Consider the following 20,531-nt stretch of genomic DNA (forward strand, 5'->3'; position numbering starts at 1 on the left):
TTTTATGGCGGCATCAAAAAATATGAACAATTTAGAGATAAATTTAATAAAAAATGTGAAAGACTTTTATACTGGAAACTAAGAAATATTTCTGAAAGAAATTACAGCAAACTTAAATAAATGGAGAGATATACCATGTTCATCAGATAGAATATTTAATATTGTTAAGATAGTAATTCTCCCCAATTTGATCTATAGATTCAATACCATCTCAATAAAAATCCCAGCAGGTAATACAATAAAGAAGGGACAGCCTTTTCAAAAAATGATACTGGAGCAACTGGGCATCCAAGGCAAAAAGATAAACCTTGACCTAAATCTTACACCATCTACAAAATTAACTCAAAATGTTTCATGTCCTTAAATGTAAAATACAAAAGTATAAAACTTTCAGAAAAAACATAGGAGAAACTCTTAGGAACCTGGAGCTAGGCAGAGTTCTTAGACTAGGCATGAGATATAAAACAAAAATTGATCAATTGGACCTCATCAAAATTATAAACTTTTCCTCTCTGAAGGACTCATTTAAGAAGATAAAAAGATAAGCCTCAAGGTGGGAGAATATATCTGCAAAACACATGCCTGACAAAGAACTAGCATCCAGAGAACATAAAAAAACCTTTGAAAACTCAACAATAAAAAAAAAATAATAAACAACCCAAATTAGAAAAAGGACAAAAGACAGGTAGAGACATGTAACTGAAGAGGATGTACAGATGGCAAATAAGCACATGAAAAGGCCAATATTCAATATTATTAGCCATTATGAAAATGCAATTAGGCTCACAATGAGATAATATTATATACTATCAGAATGGGTAAAATAGAAAATAATGACAATACCAAAAGCTGGCAAGTATACAGAAAAACAGTATCATTCATACACTGCTGGTGGGAATATAAAATGGCAGAACATTTTGGCAGTCTCTCATAAGACTAAACATTCACCTACCATATGATACGGCTACTGTACCTTGGGCATTTATCCCAGAGAAATGAAGACTTATATTATGTTCACACAAAAACCCATCCGTGAATGTTACTACAGCTTAATTCATAATTCCCCCAAACTGGAAACAACCCAGATGTTCTTCAACATGTGCATGGTTAAACAAACTGTGGCACATTAATACCATGGAATACTACTCAGCAATAAAAGAAACAAACTATTGATACATACAACTTGAATGAATCACCAGGAAATTATACTGAGTGGGGGGAAAAGTCAATTTCAAAAGATTATATACCATATAATTTCATTGTTCCAATGGAGGAAGACATTAGTAGTTGCCAGGGATAAGGGTCATAGAGGGAGTAAGGAGATAGCAGATATGCCCATAAAAGAGAAACATGAGGGATCCTGTGGTGACAGAAATGTTCTATCACCTATCATCTATAGTCTTAACTATAAATGCCAATATCCTGGTTTGTGATATTGTACTACAATTTTGGCAAGATATATCCATTGGGAGAAACTGAGTGAGGTATACATGGAATCTCTTTGTAAAATTGTTTTTTTACAACTGTATGTGAATTTACAATTATTTAAAAATACAAAGTTTAATTTAAAAAAATCCAAGCAGGCTTTTATGCAGAAACTGTTTTATCTATAGATTCAACACCATCCTAATTGAAGTCCCATCAAGTTTTTTATTCTTTACAGAAACTGACAAACTGAATTTAAATATTCATCAAGAACTATAAAGTAGGTTCACATGAGAACTACTTTCTTTAATTTCTCATTAGAAATTGAAAGCTTAATTATTTAATTCACATTAGTTTGTTCTATTATATAGATATCTGGTATTAAACTCTTTTAACTTCAATTTGCAAAATTACAGCTGATTAAGATGCTATTTAAAAACCCCTTTTAACTAGGTTACAATCTCTACCATTAAGAAAACTAAGTTGTTCATTATAAATAAGTTTATGCATAAATGGGACAATCAGAGACAACTGGCAAATGGTCTATGGAAATGCTATTTTTATAAAGTCTTATTTCCATGTACTCATTCTGCTGCCAAAATTAAACAAAGGTAGCAATAAGTACCACGAAAATATCATTTTTTAAAAAGAACTCTAAAAAAATTTAAGTCATAATATAAGTAAAAAGAGATGGTCTTTTTGTCTGGTCAACAATGGAAAAGGATAACAGCCTTGTTAAAGATTGAGCTCAGCACCCTCTCTATCAGTTCATCTCCATTTCTGTTTCCTGAGCACACTATGTCCTATTTTTCCTACTGACCAAGGATCAGTAAATACTAGGAGGCTTCTGGAAAATGAAGTCTAGTGAGGCCTATCCCAACGTCAGAAGAAAAATGAGGAGCACAAATAGGATGTGGCCGGAAAGTGATATGATCACACTAAACTGGCATGATCACAATTTTAACTTAAATATTTTACATAGTGTACTGAACTAAACTATGATGATTCATCAAACATGTGAAACTTCTAAGCATTAAAATATTTTCCTGGCACACATAGTATTATCATGAATTAGCTGGAACCTGGCATACAACTCTGGAAAGTTTGACTATCACTAAAACATAAGATCTGGTACAGCAGCATAGGGGAGGGACTAAACATTCAAGGAATTCAAGCCTCCTTATAGTAGCTTTTAATCATTACACTACAACCCGGCACTCACACATACACTTGTTTATATAACACGTATACCCCTGAAACTATTGTTTCATGAAGCAGGAATGACCCCTATTATGTGTGATGTGCTCTGGTTTTTCTCTATCATTTTAATTAGGTATTAATTTTGTAAAAAGGTGGTTGTGGCCCACTACATTAATTTCATTATCTACTAAGGGATCCCTATACTGCAGTTTGAAAAACAGTGCTATACAAATGTAGTAAAATGTTAGCATTTAGGGAATCTTGATGAAGGATATCAAGGAATTCTTTGTACTATTCTATATTCTAGTACCTTTTAGTAAATCTAAAATTGTCAAAATAAAAAACAAATTTAAGAACACATCTGATTCACTTTATAAGAGAATAAAATTATAGGAGCAATTACTATGTCTCATATATCTTTATATTTCCTAATTTCCCCTCCCCTTTCCTTACTGTCACATAATTTTTTACATATAGCATGCTTTCAATAAATACATGCTGAATAAAAAATTTATGGGAAGATATTGGCCAGAGATGACATTAATAAAGTAGGTGCAGATCTTCAGTTGGGCCTTTAAAGCAGTGAGATTTTGATTGGGGAAGCAGGAAGAATATATGTAAAGGGACAAGGATTAAAAATTAACACTGGGTTTCATGCTTATAAAATGACTTTAATCTATTATTAATGAAGATTCAAAGACCAAATACAAATTCATAAAAAATACCTAAGGTCATTTTTTTCTTTTTCTTCTTCATAATAATGACATCAAAAAAATAAAAACTCACAGAAAAATAAGAGGTAATGCATAGTAAACAAAATCTGTGAGTATATTTATATAAACTTACTAAATGCCACCAAGAATGAAGTCTATCTCTTCTCTCTTTAGAAAGTTACAAATTAGAAGTAAAAGTTATACCTCAAAATTCTGTTCCATTATGTTTCCACCTTTACTCAAACTCTCCATGATGGCTTTATTTCGAAGAATATCCTCTTCACTGAGATGTTCTCTTCTTTTCCTTGATTCTAAAACAAGTCCATTCACCAGATAAAAGTCTGCCAAAAAGTTTCCTACCCTTTCCTAAAACAAAATAAAATATTTCAAACTAATAAAACTTAAAGTAAGGTTTTCAGATTAAAAGAAAGTTTCAAGGTAATATATTTTTCCATAAACATGTAACATGTAGGTGAAAATAAATACTACTTTGGGACTTAAAATTATAAAATCATTTTATACATTCTACTAAGTTAAAAACATATAAAATTATACATTTCAAATTGGTAAAGAAAAATTTAAAACACACAAAGATGTATGGCATTTAATCTGCAAATGAGTTAAATCTAAATAAAAATACAGTATAGTATTCCTTTAGAGTCTACTCCCAAGCAGCACAAAGCTATCTGAAAACTTCCTTAAGCTGATAGTCAAATATCATGAGTAACAAGGAGAGGTCAGAGATAACACTGTTCCCATTTTATAGATAGAAAAAAAAGTGAAATAAAAAATAAATAGTTCCAAGTCACACAGGAATCTCTAGCACAACTAGAATTAATGACCTGTTTAAATTCTCTATACTCTAACAAGACCAAACTTCAAGTTATAGCTGCTTGCTGCTTTCAACAAAGAAGGGAGAACAAGAGAGTAGCTTTGTTCACCAATACAATTAAGTGTTCCAGGGAAACTTAAGTGATATATGGGACATCAAGAAAATAGTCATTACTTTTCCTTCAATGAAGTCCTCCTACTCCTTCAACATTAATCTACCTTTTTCAGACCCCCACGTAGTCAGACTTAGGAATACCTTACTTAAAAAAAAAAAATCAATAATTTACTGAAAATAAGCTTCCCCTACTACTGTATGCAAATCACTTGGTCTCCACCTTGCTGCTGATTTCTGGCATTCCAATACTACATGTTTAAAGTTGATTCCAGATCCACTTTGTTTTCAGTGGACTCCTTACCAATCACCAGAAGGAAAGCATTCTACACCTGTTTCTACCTACAAAATGGGAACTGTAAGTATTACTGACTCCCTCCTTACCTGTCAAAGATTTAAGAAGATCACCTAGACGCTGTTCAAGAAGCACTAGATGAATAGCAGTATCAATTTTTATCTTCTTTTGAAGTGATCCATCTAATGCTGTCCAGAAGAACAGAGTACAGATAAGACTTTAAATCCAACAAATGGACTGCAATGTAGGATCTCACAATTGGGAATCCTATAATGCCATTTGTTGCCAGACAGGCTTGGAAAGGAAAATTAGTGAGCCTAGATCTCATAAGTCTGAACTTATTTGTGATTGGGAAGTACTCTGGTGGTAATTATTACTTTTTGAAACCTTATAATGAAAAGTCATTTATTAAATGTAAATTATCATATAAATAAAAATTTTAAGCGTATATTCCCCATAATCCAGTCATTCAGTTTCTTGCTCCTTATAACAGAAAATGCAAAGGATGAAAAACACGACATCATATTAATGGCAGAAAACTGGACACAAATGTGTCTACGCATCTAAATGTCCAAAAATAAGACTAGATAAATAAGTTACAGTCTATCCATAGTAATAAATATTATGCTGCTGCTAAAAAGAATGAGGTAGCACAGTATGTACTGATAAGAGAAGGCTTCTAAGACATACTAGAGAGTGAAAAAAGCCAATAGATACAACATGACACTTTATAAAAAACAAACATCAACAATATATTACTATGAATACATATTTATGTATAGAAAGCATAACAAAGGTCTGGAGGATACAAACTGGTAACCTTCTGCAAGGAGCTCTGGAATTGTGGGCAGTGATCAAGGAGAACTTTTCAGTTTTATGTGTAAAATTGTATGATGGTTAATTTTATGTGTTAACTTGGCTAGGCTATGGTGCCCAGGTGTTTGCTCAAAGAACATTCTAAATGTTGCTGTGAAGGCATTTTTCAGATATAAATTACACTTAATTAGTGGACTTGAGTAAAACAGATTATCCTCCATGATATGAGTGGGCCTCATCCAAACGGTTGAAGACCTTAAGAGCAAAGATGGAGGTTTCTAGAAGAAAAAGCAATTCTGCCTCAAAACTGCAATACAGAAATCCTGCCTGAGTTTCCAGACTGTAGATTTTTGACTCAAGACCACAACATCAACTCTTCTTTGAATTTCCAGACTCATGGACTGCTCTGCAGATTTCAGATTTGTCAGCTCCTACAATCACATAAGCCATTCCTTAAAATAAATCAATTTCTCTCTCCTCCTCTCCTGTCTCCTTTACCCTTTTCCTCTCCTTCTCTCTCCTCTCCAACCCTCTTGTTTCTTAGAGAACTCTGACTAATACAGGCTATATTTTTATTGCTCCAATGATAATATATTCATTTCTATTATGTGTAATAAAAATAAATATAATTTTTCATAGCAGTAAATCTTGACTCTTACCCTTATATGATTATTCTTGAATTTAAAATTTTATAAAAATGCTTCATCATACATACTATTCAAAAAAATTTTATTATATTTTTGAATAGTCTTATATAACCTTTTGCTGACAGATACAATGGGAATTATGGAAATAATTTATTATAATTAATGGGAAAACTTCCACTGAGATTTACTGTAATGACAGTATTATAGAAATGTAAGCTTATTTGATTTTAGTCATAAACATAGAATACTGAGAAACAGATACTGAGAGAGGAAATGATTTGGAAGTCCAAAAGTAGGGGAGAATGAATTCAAGTATATCCTTCTATGTAGCCTTTTTATGGAATAAAGTATTAGAAATATAATGGAATCATATGAAAACATTGTTCCCTGTATAATAATATGCACCTAGCAACAAGAATCCTTCCCAACACAGAATTCAAACAAGCTCAGCTTTCTCTCCTGGCTTCTCTAAGAATACATTCTGACTCTGTAACCAACCATTATAATTCCCTATCTGGATTCAAGAAAGAGAGAATAAACTACTTGGAGAGAATCAGTAAGATACTTCTTTGTGAATTTTCATCACGTTGTTTTGGTAACATTAAACACCAAATAATTTTTAAAGTTTAAGAATCTAGATTTGCACATACTGTTTTATCTTCCCGAAAAAGCCATCCTGTTTGGGCACGTGTGAAAGAAATTGACTTGGTTGATAAAGTTGCAGAGTAAATATCACTGCTCATTAAAATGTCAACCTCTTCTTCAGTTTCCATCTCTGATTCCTGGAGTGGAGGCAAAAGTCAAATATAAGAATCTAGCAGCACCTAAGTGGACACATAGGTACTACAGTAATAGGGTACTTGGCAGGGGGGAGGGGGGCGGGTATATATATATATATACATAATGAGTGAGATGTGCACCATCTGGGGGATGGTCATGCTGGAAACTCAGAGTTGTGGGGGGAGGGGGGAAAGGGCATTTATTGAAACCTTAAAATCTGTACCCCCATAATATGATGAAATAAAAAAAAAAAGAATCTAGGTTTTTCAAAGATTATTAGTGCTACATATGAAAATATCAACAATTATAATATTACAGATTTCAAAGATAAAAATGACAGTTTCTAAGTAATATGAAATGCAATTTATTCTAGAAATTATATGTTTAAATCACACATCCCTAATATCTTCTCTAATAAGTTAGAATTATGAGTAATTATGAATCTATAAAAGCAGAACACATGAAGTATAGTACTCCTACATTGTTAGAGACAGTTAACGGAAACAGTACTAGATTATCCATTATAGAATCAGATAGACTGTAGAGCAATTTAAAAGAACTACTTTAAAAGTAGATAGACCTGAGACAAATGTCCACATGAAGAGTTTTTTCCTTTAAATATAGATGAATCTTACTTTAATTCTTTTCAGTCCAAAGATGCACCACTGTCATTTGAGACTTTCTTTTCCAATTAGTTCTATTTAAGTGGAAGGAAAGAAGAAAGAGGAAAGAAAAGGAGAGAGGGAGAGAGAAAGGGAAGGAAGCAAACAGGGAGGAAAGGAAAGAAAGTGGAAAGGGATCTTTTCTATATTCATTACAAAAAGAAAGGAATCCATGTATCAACCCAGTATCTCTAAATTTAATAATGAGGTCCATTTCAGGTTTTATAGTCTACATATTTCTTAGTGGTGGCATATAATAAGTGAGCAGTACTTATTTTTAAATTAGAAAAAGGAATGATTTGTGCTTGCTTCAGGGACAGAAGACTAAGTGATCAAGTACAGAATAGTAAGTGGGCAGGTATAAGATAAGGTTCTATTCCATAATAGGCTAAGAGAGATATTCTAACTAATATTTGGGACCTATAAGGAAGAAAAATAGGTAGAACCTAGAGAGTTGTTTGGAAAATGAGAACTGTGTCCCTAGGGCTCTATTCTCTGTATCTCCTTATTTCTAGTTTCCCCAGAGGACCATTTTCTATTCTTTACCACTTAACTTTCATCTACATATAGTCCCACTCTGAATCTTTGAGTCTACAAAAAGCAACAGCAATAGCGTGGGACTGGGACAGTACCATTTCCTCTATCCTTAAAAGTGAGGGATGCAAGATCTTGACATTACTACTAAGGCTATAATAGGTAAAAATGTATTTCTGGTGACCCAAAACTAATTCTGAACATAATTTTCTAAAGAAAAACATTGGCTGGAGTAGTTTGAACAGAATTGTTAAAACACTGTACTTCAAATACATTACGAATCAACTTGAGTTTCACATATTAGCTTGGGAACTAAACGTTATATACCACATTGTCTACGGAGAAATTTGCCTTAAGTTTCAAATATCCTATTTTCAAATAAACTTTTTTTTTTTTTTTTTTGAGACAGAGTCTCACTTTGTTGCCTAGGCTAGAGTGAGTGCCGTGGCGTCAGTCTAGCTCACAGCAACCTCAGACTCCTGGGCTCAAGCGATCCTTCTGTCTCAGCCTCCCAAGTAGCTGGGACTACAGGCATGCGCCACCATGCCCGGCTAATTTTTCCTATATATATTAGTTGGCCAATTAGTTTCTTTCTATTTATAGTAGAGACGGGGTCTCGCTCTTGCTCAGGCTGGTTTTGAACTCCCGACCTCGAGCAATCCGCCCGCCTCGGCCTCCCAGAGAGCTAGGATTACAGGCGTGAGCCACCGCGCCCGGCCTCAAATAAACTTTTTAAACAGAATTCTTCTATAAATCTGAGACTATCACCTAACCATATAATTGAAAAAGACCTGCTGTTAATTAATTATTTTCCTTCAAAAAACATTTAATGAACAGTTATTGCTTATGTATGCACAACAGGATAAACAACAAGTACTCCCTGCCCTAAGGATTACTGCTCAAAATCTACCTTTCCTGTATCTTAGGCATTAAAAAATACACACATTCATACACATAACTACCTTTAAGACCAGTCCTTTGGTGATCTCATAAATACTATAACATCAGCTAATACATATGCACTACTGGCCTTTAATCTCTGGCTTCTCTTTCAAGTGCCATATTTCTAACTCATCTATTGCCTACTGGGCTAACCTGTTGTGATTTAATATGCTAGAAGTCCAATAATTTAATAAATATCTGAGAGTCTAATATAGGAGTCAGCAGACTATAATTAGCAAGCCAAATCCAGCTTGCCACCTGTTTTTATCAATAAAATTGTACTGGAATATAGCCATGCTCATTTATTTACATATTGTCTATGGCTGTTTTTTTTCCTAAAAAACAGAATAGTTGAGTAGTTTTGAAAGAGATCATATGGTCCACAAATATATTTAAAGTACTTATTCTCTCTCCCTTTACACTAAGAAAGAATTTGCCAATCTATGGCCTAGAATATACTGATGCTGTATTAGGTACCTGAGAATATAGCTAAAAGAACTCCATGTGAGCTGGGCCTGGCGGCTCACGCCTGTAATCCTAGCTACTCCAGAGGCAGGGGTGGGAGGATCACTTGAGATCAAGAGTTCAAGACCAGCCTGGGCAAAATAGTAAGACTCACTTCTAAAAAAATTTTTTTTAATTAGCCAGGTGCAGTGGCATGTACCTGTAGTCTATGTTACCTAGGAGGCTATGGTGGGAGGACTGTTAGAGACAAATTAAAAAAAAGAAGAAAGAAAGAACCTCATGCCCTTGAAGAGCTTAGCTCAATAACAGAAGATTAAAGTCAGATAACTAAATATGGCATTAAGCTCTATGGTCCAGATTTAGTAGGAGCATGAAGAAAACAATGATCACTTGGCAGGAGAGAAAGTGACACTAAATAGGTGCCCTACAAATATGAGGGTGCAAGAAGAAAAGCATTCCAGGAAGTGGAAACAACATGAATAAAGTAATGAAACCCTAAATAGCCTGACACATCTGAAAAACTGCAGAGAGTTCAGTATTGGGGTATTTAAAATAGCAAGGTAAGAAATAGGCTGGGAAACTAAGCAAAAGCCAGGTCACAAAAGGAACCATGCCATGCTAAGTTTAGATCTCACTTTTTAGGAATGAGGAACTTTTAAAATATTTTTAATTAAGGAACATCCCATAAATTTATTTTTAAATTCAATATATCTCCAATATGTGGAATACTTTAGAAGCAGACAAGAAAGGACCCTGGAAGATCATTTGTGAGATTGTCCATTTGAGAAATAATGAATACCCAAATTACAATAGTGACAGTGTGAATAAAAAAGGGTAATTATAAGACATTAAAGAGACAGAAATGACCAAATACATTCTCTAATTAGAAAACAAAGAGTACAAAAAAAGATATCAAAAATAATTCCTAGGTTTCTGACTAAATAGAGAATGATATCATTTATCAAAAAGGGGAAAACGGAAGAAAGGGCAAGTTTGGAGAGAAAATAATAAGTTTAGTTTTAAATTAGGTGAATTATGAGGTACCTTGGAGACACACATAATATCCATTAGGCAAAACTGTGGGGAATACAAATATATATTTGTGAATCACCAACCTATAAAAAGTAGTTAAAGCTATAGGAATGGAAGAGATAACACTGGTAGTTTGTAAAAATGAGAACCACATCAAAGGCATACCAATATTTAAGAAGTGAGGAGAGAAAAAGGAACAGGCAAAGGAAAATAAGGAGAAATGAGAAAAGAACTGGCCAACGTCAAATTAAAAGGAAATGAACATTTCAAGAACTAAGTTACCAAATGATAGCAAATACTTCAGTGAAATTTAATAAAGAGAGAGTTGAAACAGGTATACTGCTTTTAGCAATGGACTCAAAATGAGTACATGTAAAACCTCAAGTCTGTTTCCTTTTCCAAATGTTCCAATTCTGTTGGTGGCAACACCATCATCCACTCTTCAAGCCAGTGTCACTACATTCACCCTTAACTCTTTCCTCTTCTTAATTGACTACATTCAAACTATTAGCAAATCTTATAATTTCATTCTTGGAAGTGTATGTCAGAGTTTCTCTTTCTTAATTACTCACATTATATTATTCACGTTGGATGAGGATTAGCCAAAATACTCATCACCTCTCAAATGAATAACTATAAAAACTTCTCAAATAATGTCCCCGCCTCCAATTTCTCCTTTATCAAATTCATCTTGCATACTCCTTATGGGATCCTGGAGATGTCATTTAATATCTATAAGCCTCAATTTTCTCATCTGTAAAATGGAGACACTATCTAATTTAGCAGATTATTTTAAGGATTTAATGAAGAGAGCTGTAAAGCACTTAAATTATAGTCCTAATATACTGGCAATTAATATTTGTATATGATAATAATTGATATACACTATTAATACAATACTTCTATCCACAGCACCTAGCAATCTCTAGCCTTTATTAGGTGCTTGATAAATGTTTGAAGAATGGAGGGAGGGAAGGATGGAAAGTAAAAGAAATACACAGATTAAGTCACCTAAATTACTTTTTGATCAAATTAATACCTTGTTAAAAATCTATGACTCTGTTGCCAACTGTAGCAGATGCTAAATTATCTTATCTCGATTAATTTTAAGGCCTTCCATAAACTATTAATAATATCTCATGCTCAATAAAAGAAACTTTCACTGTAGTCAGATAGATCTTTCTCTTTCCCAGACAGTCCATTCTTCCTCTTACCTCCCTGACTTTACTCATTTGGTTTTCTCTATGAGGAACAGCCTTTTTTCTGCCTTTTTTCCTTCTCCTCTTCAAAATCTTCATTGCTCAGTGCCAGTTAGGAAGCTATTTATTTCAACCGTACATATATAAGGTAACTAAGATCTGGTCAATAGATATGGCAATAGGAAGGTCTAATCTAAGAGATACCGAAGAAGGATCCACAAGATATGGTGAATGACAATGTGGGAAAACAAAATGATAAAAAATAGAGACAAAAACAAAGAATGGCAAAAAGACATTAATTTAAACAACATCTGGTAGCTGGACACAGTGGTATGTGCCTATAGTTCCAGCCATTCAGCAGGCTGGGGCAGGAGGATCACTTGAAATCAGGAGTCCAACACCGTGCCTGTGCAAGACCCCAGTCCTAAAATTTTTTTAAAATAATCAATTAATTATTAAAAATCTGTAGGACTATCAAGGACATATACATACTAGAAAAACTTTTTCTTTCTTTTATAGCAGGGAGAGAGAACAAAGGATGAAGATAATAGTGTATATGGTTTTTTTTAACATGAAGTTAAGACATTACAAAAGGAAAATAACGTTGTACTATAAGAGGGAAAGGATAGAGAAATGAAAGGTAGCCAAAAATTTAGGAAAAGTACATAACAGTATAGACATAACCAAAAGAGGTGTTACTATTAAGGACTAACAGTCCCCAACCCCCGAGCTGCAGACTGATACCCATCTGTCCGTGGCCTGTTAGGAACCAGGCCACACAGCAGGAGGTAAGCAGCTGGCAAGTGAGCAAAGCTCCATCTGTATTTACAGCCACTGCCCATCACTAGCATAACCACATGAGCTCTGCCTCCTGTTAGACCAGTGGCAGCATTAGATTCTCATAGGAGCACAAACATTGTAAATTGTGTGTGTGAGGGATCTAGGTTGCTTTCTCCTTATAAGAATCTAATGCCTGACAATCTGAGGTGGAGCTGAGACAGTGGTGCTAGTTCTGGGGAGCAGCTGCCAATATAGATGATCATTTGCAGAGAGGTTTGACTGCATAATAAATGTAATTATCTTGAATTATCCTGAAACCACCTCCACCTCCCCATCTGTGGAAAAATTACCTTCTACAAAACCAGTCCCTGGTGCCAAAAAGGTTGGGGACAGCTAATTAAGGAGATAAAGAGGGTCAGCAACATTAAAAGAAGCCAAGTAAATAAGACAATGAATGGTAAAGGGGAAGCACAAGTTCAACAAATGAAAACTACAAATGAGAACTAAGAAATTAGAGTTCATTGATCTAGGAGATAATCAGTGAATTCTGATCAAACAGATTCAATAGATTGATCAAGATGGAGACCAGATGACAGAAATATAAAAAAATAAAAATAAAGCTAGTGGTCAGGAAATGAAAGCTTTAGGAATAAACCATCTCAATTATATACCTTATGCTTTTAAAGAAATTACACTGAGGCTTGGCTAAAAACAGAGACCTTTTTTTTGAACCATTCAGAGGAATACTGACAAGACAACATGCTCACCTCATGGTGTATTCGCTGATAAACTTTTTGTTCATTGTCTAATACTACAAAAGATTCAGAGGGCGCTGCATCCCCATTGAAAATGAAGCTTAAGTCCCCTCGTTGGCACTTCATGTCAGTAAAGTCTATGAGAGTTGTGTCAAGCCTGTGAAAGATGGGTAGATGAGAAACTGACAAATAATATTCCGATAAAACTTCATTAATTATTAAACAAGCTTTGTCTCTTCTAAACTCAAACCAAGATGCCAGATACCATATTTCAAATTTATAGATAAAAGTTCAATTTAAACTATTTTATTAGAAAACAAAAGATAGTTAAATATATATTACATTTTACCTAAAATCCACTTTTCTTAATATATATGTACTTCATTAACCCAGCAAGAAAAAAATATTTCCCCATTTGTTGAAGTATTTCCCTTATTGTGTACTTGTTTCCTACCATTACTAAAGTTACTCAATAGAAATTACTTCAACAGGGAAGGACAGAAAAAGAAAGCAGACTTGTCTAACATTCTTTGAACCCTTTAATACTAGGTCACTAGTCTAGCAGAGTATTTAAGACCAGTACAGCAATGGATGGACCACATTTTTAGATTTAGAACTGCCCTTTCAATCTACATCTATCTATACCTTATGCCTAACTATCTGGTACACCAAACACTGCTTTATCCTTCAACTTGATAAATCATTTAACCTACTCCAAACTCTTGCCCTTTCTGTTTGATTCCCAGATTCAGACTAGCATTCTCTATCCTAGCCAACACCTCCACATCCTGAAAACGTTATAGATCATTCTGTATCAAATACTCATGGATTCAAACACTTGCGTGTTTATTGTGATCTTTGGTAACCAGGTCCTGGCATGGTCTAGCCCAATGGGCTGGTCACAAACAATATTCCACAAATCACTACTTGCTGAAATTAAGGAAACTATTGAAATAAAAAACTTTCCAAGTACCCTGAAGTGCTTCAATCTTGCACAAAGCTTTATGGATCACCAGATCAGGATCACTCTAGCTGACTGCCTGCTCAAAACACACAGTCTTTAATCCAAGGACCTGGTTAATCCAGCTGTCAAGAGGTATTAATTATAACCCAGGAAGCTCCTTTTAAGTCTTTGTGAGAGATCCACCTCGGTTACTGAATTTCTAATGCAACTATAGGAATTAATTACTTTGCAGGTTTTTCAGTTATCACAAACAAGGCAGAGTGAGCTGGCATTCTTGGTTTCCCTATACAAGAAAAGTTGAGAAATGTAACATACTTCACATGCTGATCAAAAGAATTATTGGTGTTATATATAATTTATCATAAAAATTAATAACTTTAAAGAATGAAAGTGATACTATTAATGATTTTACCAGGAAAACAGGGGTGAACCAGAGCCAAGAGGGAAGTATGGTTATCCTATGTACAAGGTATACAAACAGTATGAGAGCCATATAAAATACACATTCCCCTTAAAATGAAATCTGGAAGCCTTAATAGAAGCAACTCGCCAATCTTATAGGAGTGAACCTTGCCTGTTGCTTTATAGCTCAATTCTAGCTTCTGGTCCACTCCCAGTGGCCTACTCCATATACTATACTAGACAAGTCCTATCATTGCTTGAGCAATGTCCTAGAGAAAAGTGTCATTAAAAGAGGCTCATCTCCCATCTCTATAAGATGTGGGCTCTTGATAATACCAAAAAGGAACAGATCATTTTATATATATGTGGACTATTTGGGCTGCAAGCTTCAATTATTAGAGAAGCTTTATGCTGTACATAAAAGAAGAAATGGACTAAAAATAGTCTTATGCCTCCATTCCCTTCTTATCCATCCTAGGAGAAAGTAGTACTGGATTGCCAGGGGTGGAGATGAGAAAGGAGAGGAAAGAGATGCACAGAAAGACAGAGAAAAAAAAAGACAGACTGATATGTTGACAGTTGAGATCTCAGATCTAATACCTAAAATCGGTTATAGAAACTTCCCAGTTATATAAACTAGTCAATTTTTATTTCATTTATGTTTCTATAATTTGCACCAAAAGATTATCCAATACATTTTCTGCAATATCCTCACCCTATTAGATGACTTACTAAGATGTATTATGTATGCCTCATAAATAATATAATTATTATCATGATGATATTTTAAAGTACAGAGTGTCCCAATAGTCACCATACATAGGGAAAATGGGAAATGATAGCTAAATGTACCTTTATTTACAAAATATTACAAGATTTTTCCTTTGTAGTCTCCATAAAAAGTTGGAGTTGTTGGAGTTGCAACTGTTTATACAAATGCAAAGATTTTCATAGAAAATATTCTTTTAAGAAGAAAGCTTGAAAAATGCCAAACAACACTGAAAGGAAATAAAGCCTTCCCTGAGTCAGGAAAAGCTTGACATGAGACAAAGTTCGCAATGATCATTTCAATCACTGAATATGGATTATCTCTTAATTATTAATAGTAAAAATATTAGTATCTTCAATAATAATGTTGTTCACATTTTCCTATTTCTACTAAAGTATTAGTTTCTCTTTGATACCAGAGAAGACATTTCAAATGATTACATGGATTTCATGAGATAAAAGTAAACTTTAAAGATTTTTTAAAAACATATTATAAAATTCAGCTTCATGTGAAGTGATGTTAAAAAAAATTGTCTTCTGACATTTAAAACCGAAAGTTTGTATTTAATGTTAATAGATTTTTCCCCCTTAAATAGATTCTAAAAATCTAGGCAAAAAAAAAAACTTTGCCATACATTTAAAAGCTAGCCTCCCCATTAATCTGGTAAGCTTTGTTTGATAATGAGAACTTCAGAACCTATCACATTTCTCCTTCTCCTCAATTACTAGTAAGCCTCAGGTCTGAGTATTTTACTAATTACACTAGATTCCTCTTAACCCACAACCTCTGTCCCAATTATTCTTCCCCAGACTCTTATTCTCATATCCCTGTTTTAAGCCATTTTGGGGTTTTATTACCAATATATACCATATAATGTATATCGTAACATTTACTTTTAAAAGTGATATATAAATGTGAAACAGTTTTTTGTAAAAGAAATATCTTTTTGTCTAAACCTAAGAATCAAACAGAACTAAAACTAACTTTTTAAAGTAGCACATAGAAGATAATACTATTCTACAAAATTGTCTACTATCTTTAGCAAGTACTTATATTAAAAATGTTTTAACTGACAAAAACATAATAAATACTAACAAAAAGCTCCTACATTAAATCTGTATCATTATCAAACCCTTTTCTACTTAAGTTTTCTTCTATATTTTTCTGTATCTTCCAAGTTTTCTATAATGACCATGCATTTAATGTGCATGAGCACTTTTATAATTAAAAACACCTGAAGAAGTTATGTTTAAAAACAAAAAAAAACCCAGAAATATTTACCTTAATCAAATTCTATTGCTTAAGGATAATTATCCTAGAATTTATTTCCAACTAAAGATTATCTCCTCACTAATTCAAAATATTACACAATAAATGTTCACAAAAATATTTGACTCTTAAAAGTTTTTGCTTTACGATATGGTATGAAGAACAACTGACAAGAAGTCAGAAATCTTGGTTCAGCCATTAATTTGTAAAATGCTCTTATAAAAAAATCAATTAACTTCTCTTGAGTTTTCTCATCTATAAATGAAGAGTTTATATGAGATAATCCTTCAAGTTATTTCTAGTTCTAGACCCTTAAACATACAAATTAATATTCTAAAGACATATGGAGACACAGATACACAAAATTTTATATATAAATATATATGCACAATTTGTAAATATACCATTATATATTAGATAAATAAGTTGACATATTCACTAGCATTATATATAGTTTATATAATTTATAAATATGCCTACATTACTATAAAGCTAAAGATATAAAAATGATAAAAGTAAAATTCTCAAATAGATATATATTTTCCATCAGATCCAAACATTAATCTTAGTTATAAAAGGAAAAGAACAAAAAAAAATCAAAATTAGCCTTAAAGTGTTCACTAGAATGTATAGATAACTGAAAAGATGAATGGATAGATGCATTGATGGGCAAATAGGGGAGGGAAGGATATGGAAGAAAAAGGCAAGAATTAGGTCTTCTTTATGTGTCTCTTAGTCTTTAATAAATACAGCATCAGAGAGGTAACCCTTTTAAATCTTCTTACTATTACACTGTATCATGATCTGAAGATCTGCTTACCTTCTAGATAGTTTGTAGTTGAATAAGAATAATATCCCTGCTTTTAAATCCCTGCATAAAATCCCAAGATTTTATGTCTTTGGTTTCTTATCTAGAATTGTCTCAAATGAGATAAAATATTGTAAATCTATTACAGCATTTTTACACATTGACTGCCAGAAAAAAATTTTTCCTTAGGGCTACAGTGTTTTATTACAAAAATAAAAACTTTGAAAACAAAACGATCCTTTCTAATTTAATAAAAAATTTATCTTTTATTGTTTTCTGTGCTTAAGTTACATGCAACTTGAAAAATAATTCAAGCAGCTCCCAAAGTAAAGAGACATGTGCTTCATGAGGTCCTGGGCTCAAAACTAGTGTGAGTTAAATACGACTCACGTGGCAATTAATGTATTAAGTTATAAACACATGTAAACTATGAATACAGAAAGAAAAGTTTGCTCTAAGTCTCAATTTTCTTTTACTCAATAAAATAAAATAAAATCACCTTACCTGATATTGATACCTTGTTTGTATATTTTACATGCATCAGAAGGCAGAATTCGGGAAAGTAAAGGCACTGTATTTTTGAAAACAAAAGGTAAAAAATAACTACCTAAATTCTGAGACATTTATAAACCTTCAAACTAAAAGAAGAGTAAACATTTTATTAATTCACCAAATTGTGATTCCTTTAAAATAGTATTTTTCCACTTAAAAACAAACATTGTAAAGCAATTTTGAGTGACTTCAAGTATCTACTATTTAATTGTAATTTAAACACAGTTTACTATATTCCCACCCCACCCACAAACACATAGAACAGTAGCAGAGTCAATATAATACCACTCTTGGATACATACTACATATTACAGATGAGTAAACAATATCATATGATAACTAAACTGTCCTGAATGTGTAACCAGATGGACCTGAATCCTATCTGATTCCTTAAATATAACCTGGAAAAACAGCAGAAAAGTAATGTGCATAATAGAAACAGACATCTTTGGAACAAACCAATTAAATTTGAGTTTGAATCCCAAACATGTGCCTTGGTTATTTAAGTTCACTGTATCTCAGTTTCAAAATCTGTAAAATGGGAATCATACTATTTACCTGTAGATTTCCACATTCTGATGTTCCTATCTATAATTCATATCATACTACCCCAAGCTATTTTCTGACAGTTTTTTTTTTTTTTTTTTTTGAGACAGTCTCACTCTGTTGCCTGGGCTAGAGTGCTGTGGCATCAGCCTGTCTCAGAGTAACCTCAAACTTCTGGGCTCAAGAGAGCCTCCGGCCTCATCTTCCCGAGTAGCTGGGACTACAGACATGTGCTACCATGCCTGGCTAATTTTTTTTCTATATATTTTTAGTTGGCCAATTAATTTCCTTCTATTTATAGTAGAGACGAAGTCTCACTCTTGCTCAGGCTGGTTTCGAACTCCTGACCTTGAGCGATCTGCCCACCTTGGCCTACCAGAGTGCTAGGATTACAGGTGTGAGCCCCTATACCTGGCCCTCTGACAGTTTTGTATTATTTATTATATTATCTGCTATATTTTAGGAAATAGCAGTTATTCTATGTATGAAGAAATCTGCATAACAGGTTATATAAACTACCATATACAAAGTAATGAAAAAACTGTAAACCTCAAAATCTTGATATTAAGGCCATATCGCATTTATATGTGTGCATAAGTATTTGCGTATCTCTGTGTATAAGATATATTACATGTATATCTCACAAAATGTAGTGTTTCAAAAATAGGTGATAAATTAATCTGAGTTAGAAACAAAAATTTTAGAGACAATTAAAGGGTAGTTTTTTTAGTTAACTTTTCAAAAGCATCAATACTTTCTAACTAACATTAAGGGTATATAACTAATCCATCAATGCCTCTTTTAGATCCTTAGAGGTCATTTAATCCAAAATTACTTCCAGCATTGAAGACAGTTTTCTAAACATTTTATTGTACAAAAATAAGAAAAGTTTATTGCCCAGAGGGAATACCAGCTAACAGTTACTCTAGTCAAAGAATATAAGAAATCATTTTCTAGCAAAATTTTTCTTTTTTTGAAACAAAAGTTGGGAAGAGCAATAATGGTGTAAATGTATAAATGATCAAAGTTCTTTCTCCATGCTCACTGAGATATATCCTTAAGTATTTGATATATCCTTAAGTATCCTTAAGTCATATGAGCCAAAGATGATTAACATTACAACTTAAGTTGATTTACCTTTATACATCTTTTGAAGTTGTTATAATAATCTACAAGAACTTTAGTATCATACACCAAACAAACTTTAGTATCATATATCAACACCTACTTATCAAAAATCAGAAAAGGAAGAAGATGAGAATGCAGAGAGAAAACAAGATTGAGAAGCAAGTTAAGGAAAAATGGAGAAGAAAGAAAATCATCAAGCAAAATAGACTGCTGCTAGATTTTAATGCATTCTAAAAACATAGCAATTCATATTATCCCAATTCTGTAATGTCTTTTTCTCCCCTATGTATATTAGACAATTAACCTCTCTATTTCCTAAATTATCTCAACATAATCTGAGAGTCCAGCACAGTACACCAAAGGTAGCACAATTCACTAAGCTGAAGATGAAAGAGTTCTTACGTTTACATTTTGGTTTTGCTACCACTTACTCCCTGATTTTAAGAAGACTTTCTAAGCCTAATGTTTTCCATCTGTGATATGCCTGTAACACTCTCAAAAATATAGACTGGATAGATTCTGTGTATAACAAGATAAAGAAACAAACCATTAGTTTTTCAGCTGAAATGTACTATATGCATAATGCTAAATTTTAAGTAGTGATCATAGTATTTTAAATTATTTTAACACTTACAAAGGGCTTCCTTTTAAAAAAAAAAACTGATTTTATTTCATGCACACCAAAAGAAGGATTGCAATACATGGGGCAGTTTCTATTATCCTCATTTTAAAAATAAAGAAAATGAAGCTCAGGAAAATTATGTGACTTACCATGTCAAATAGGAACCAGTACTTCCAGTTACAATTCAAAGCTTTCCTATACCTAAAAACCCAGGCTGAAATAATTCAGTTACCTTCAGGCTTGCTATCACCTAAGTCTGTGGCTATTTTCTCAGAAGACCAAA

At 33.1% G+C, this 20,531-nt stretch overlaps 1 protein-coding gene across 1 annotated transcript in view; it reads right to left on the reverse strand.

Annotated features, from left to right (window-relative positions):
- The window catches only part of ANKRD13C (ankyrin repeat domain 13C), an 83,461-nt gene that overhangs the window by 18,431 nt on the left and 44,499 nt on the right, over nucleotides 1-20,531 (reverse strand). The window contains exons 6-9 of the mRNA XM_012787961.2: nucleotides 17,905-17,971; nucleotides 13,201-13,345; nucleotides 6,690-6,821; nucleotides 3,543-3,704 (exon numbers count right to left, since the gene is read on the reverse strand). Coding sequence (XP_012643415.2) covers nucleotides 3,543-3,704; nucleotides 6,690-6,821; nucleotides 13,201-13,345; nucleotides 17,905-17,971 — 506 coding nt within the window. The remainder of the gene's footprint in view (nucleotides 1-3,542; nucleotides 3,705-6,689; nucleotides 6,822-13,200; nucleotides 13,346-17,904; nucleotides 17,972-20,531) is intronic.

This window comes from Microcebus murinus, chromosome 2 (assembly GCF_040939455.1).
Source record: "Microcebus murinus isolate Inina chromosome 2, M.murinus_Inina_mat1.0, whole genome shotgun sequence".
In the NCBI taxonomy this organism is placed as follows: Eukaryota; Metazoa; Chordata; class Mammalia; order Primates; family Cheirogaleidae; genus Microcebus; species Microcebus murinus.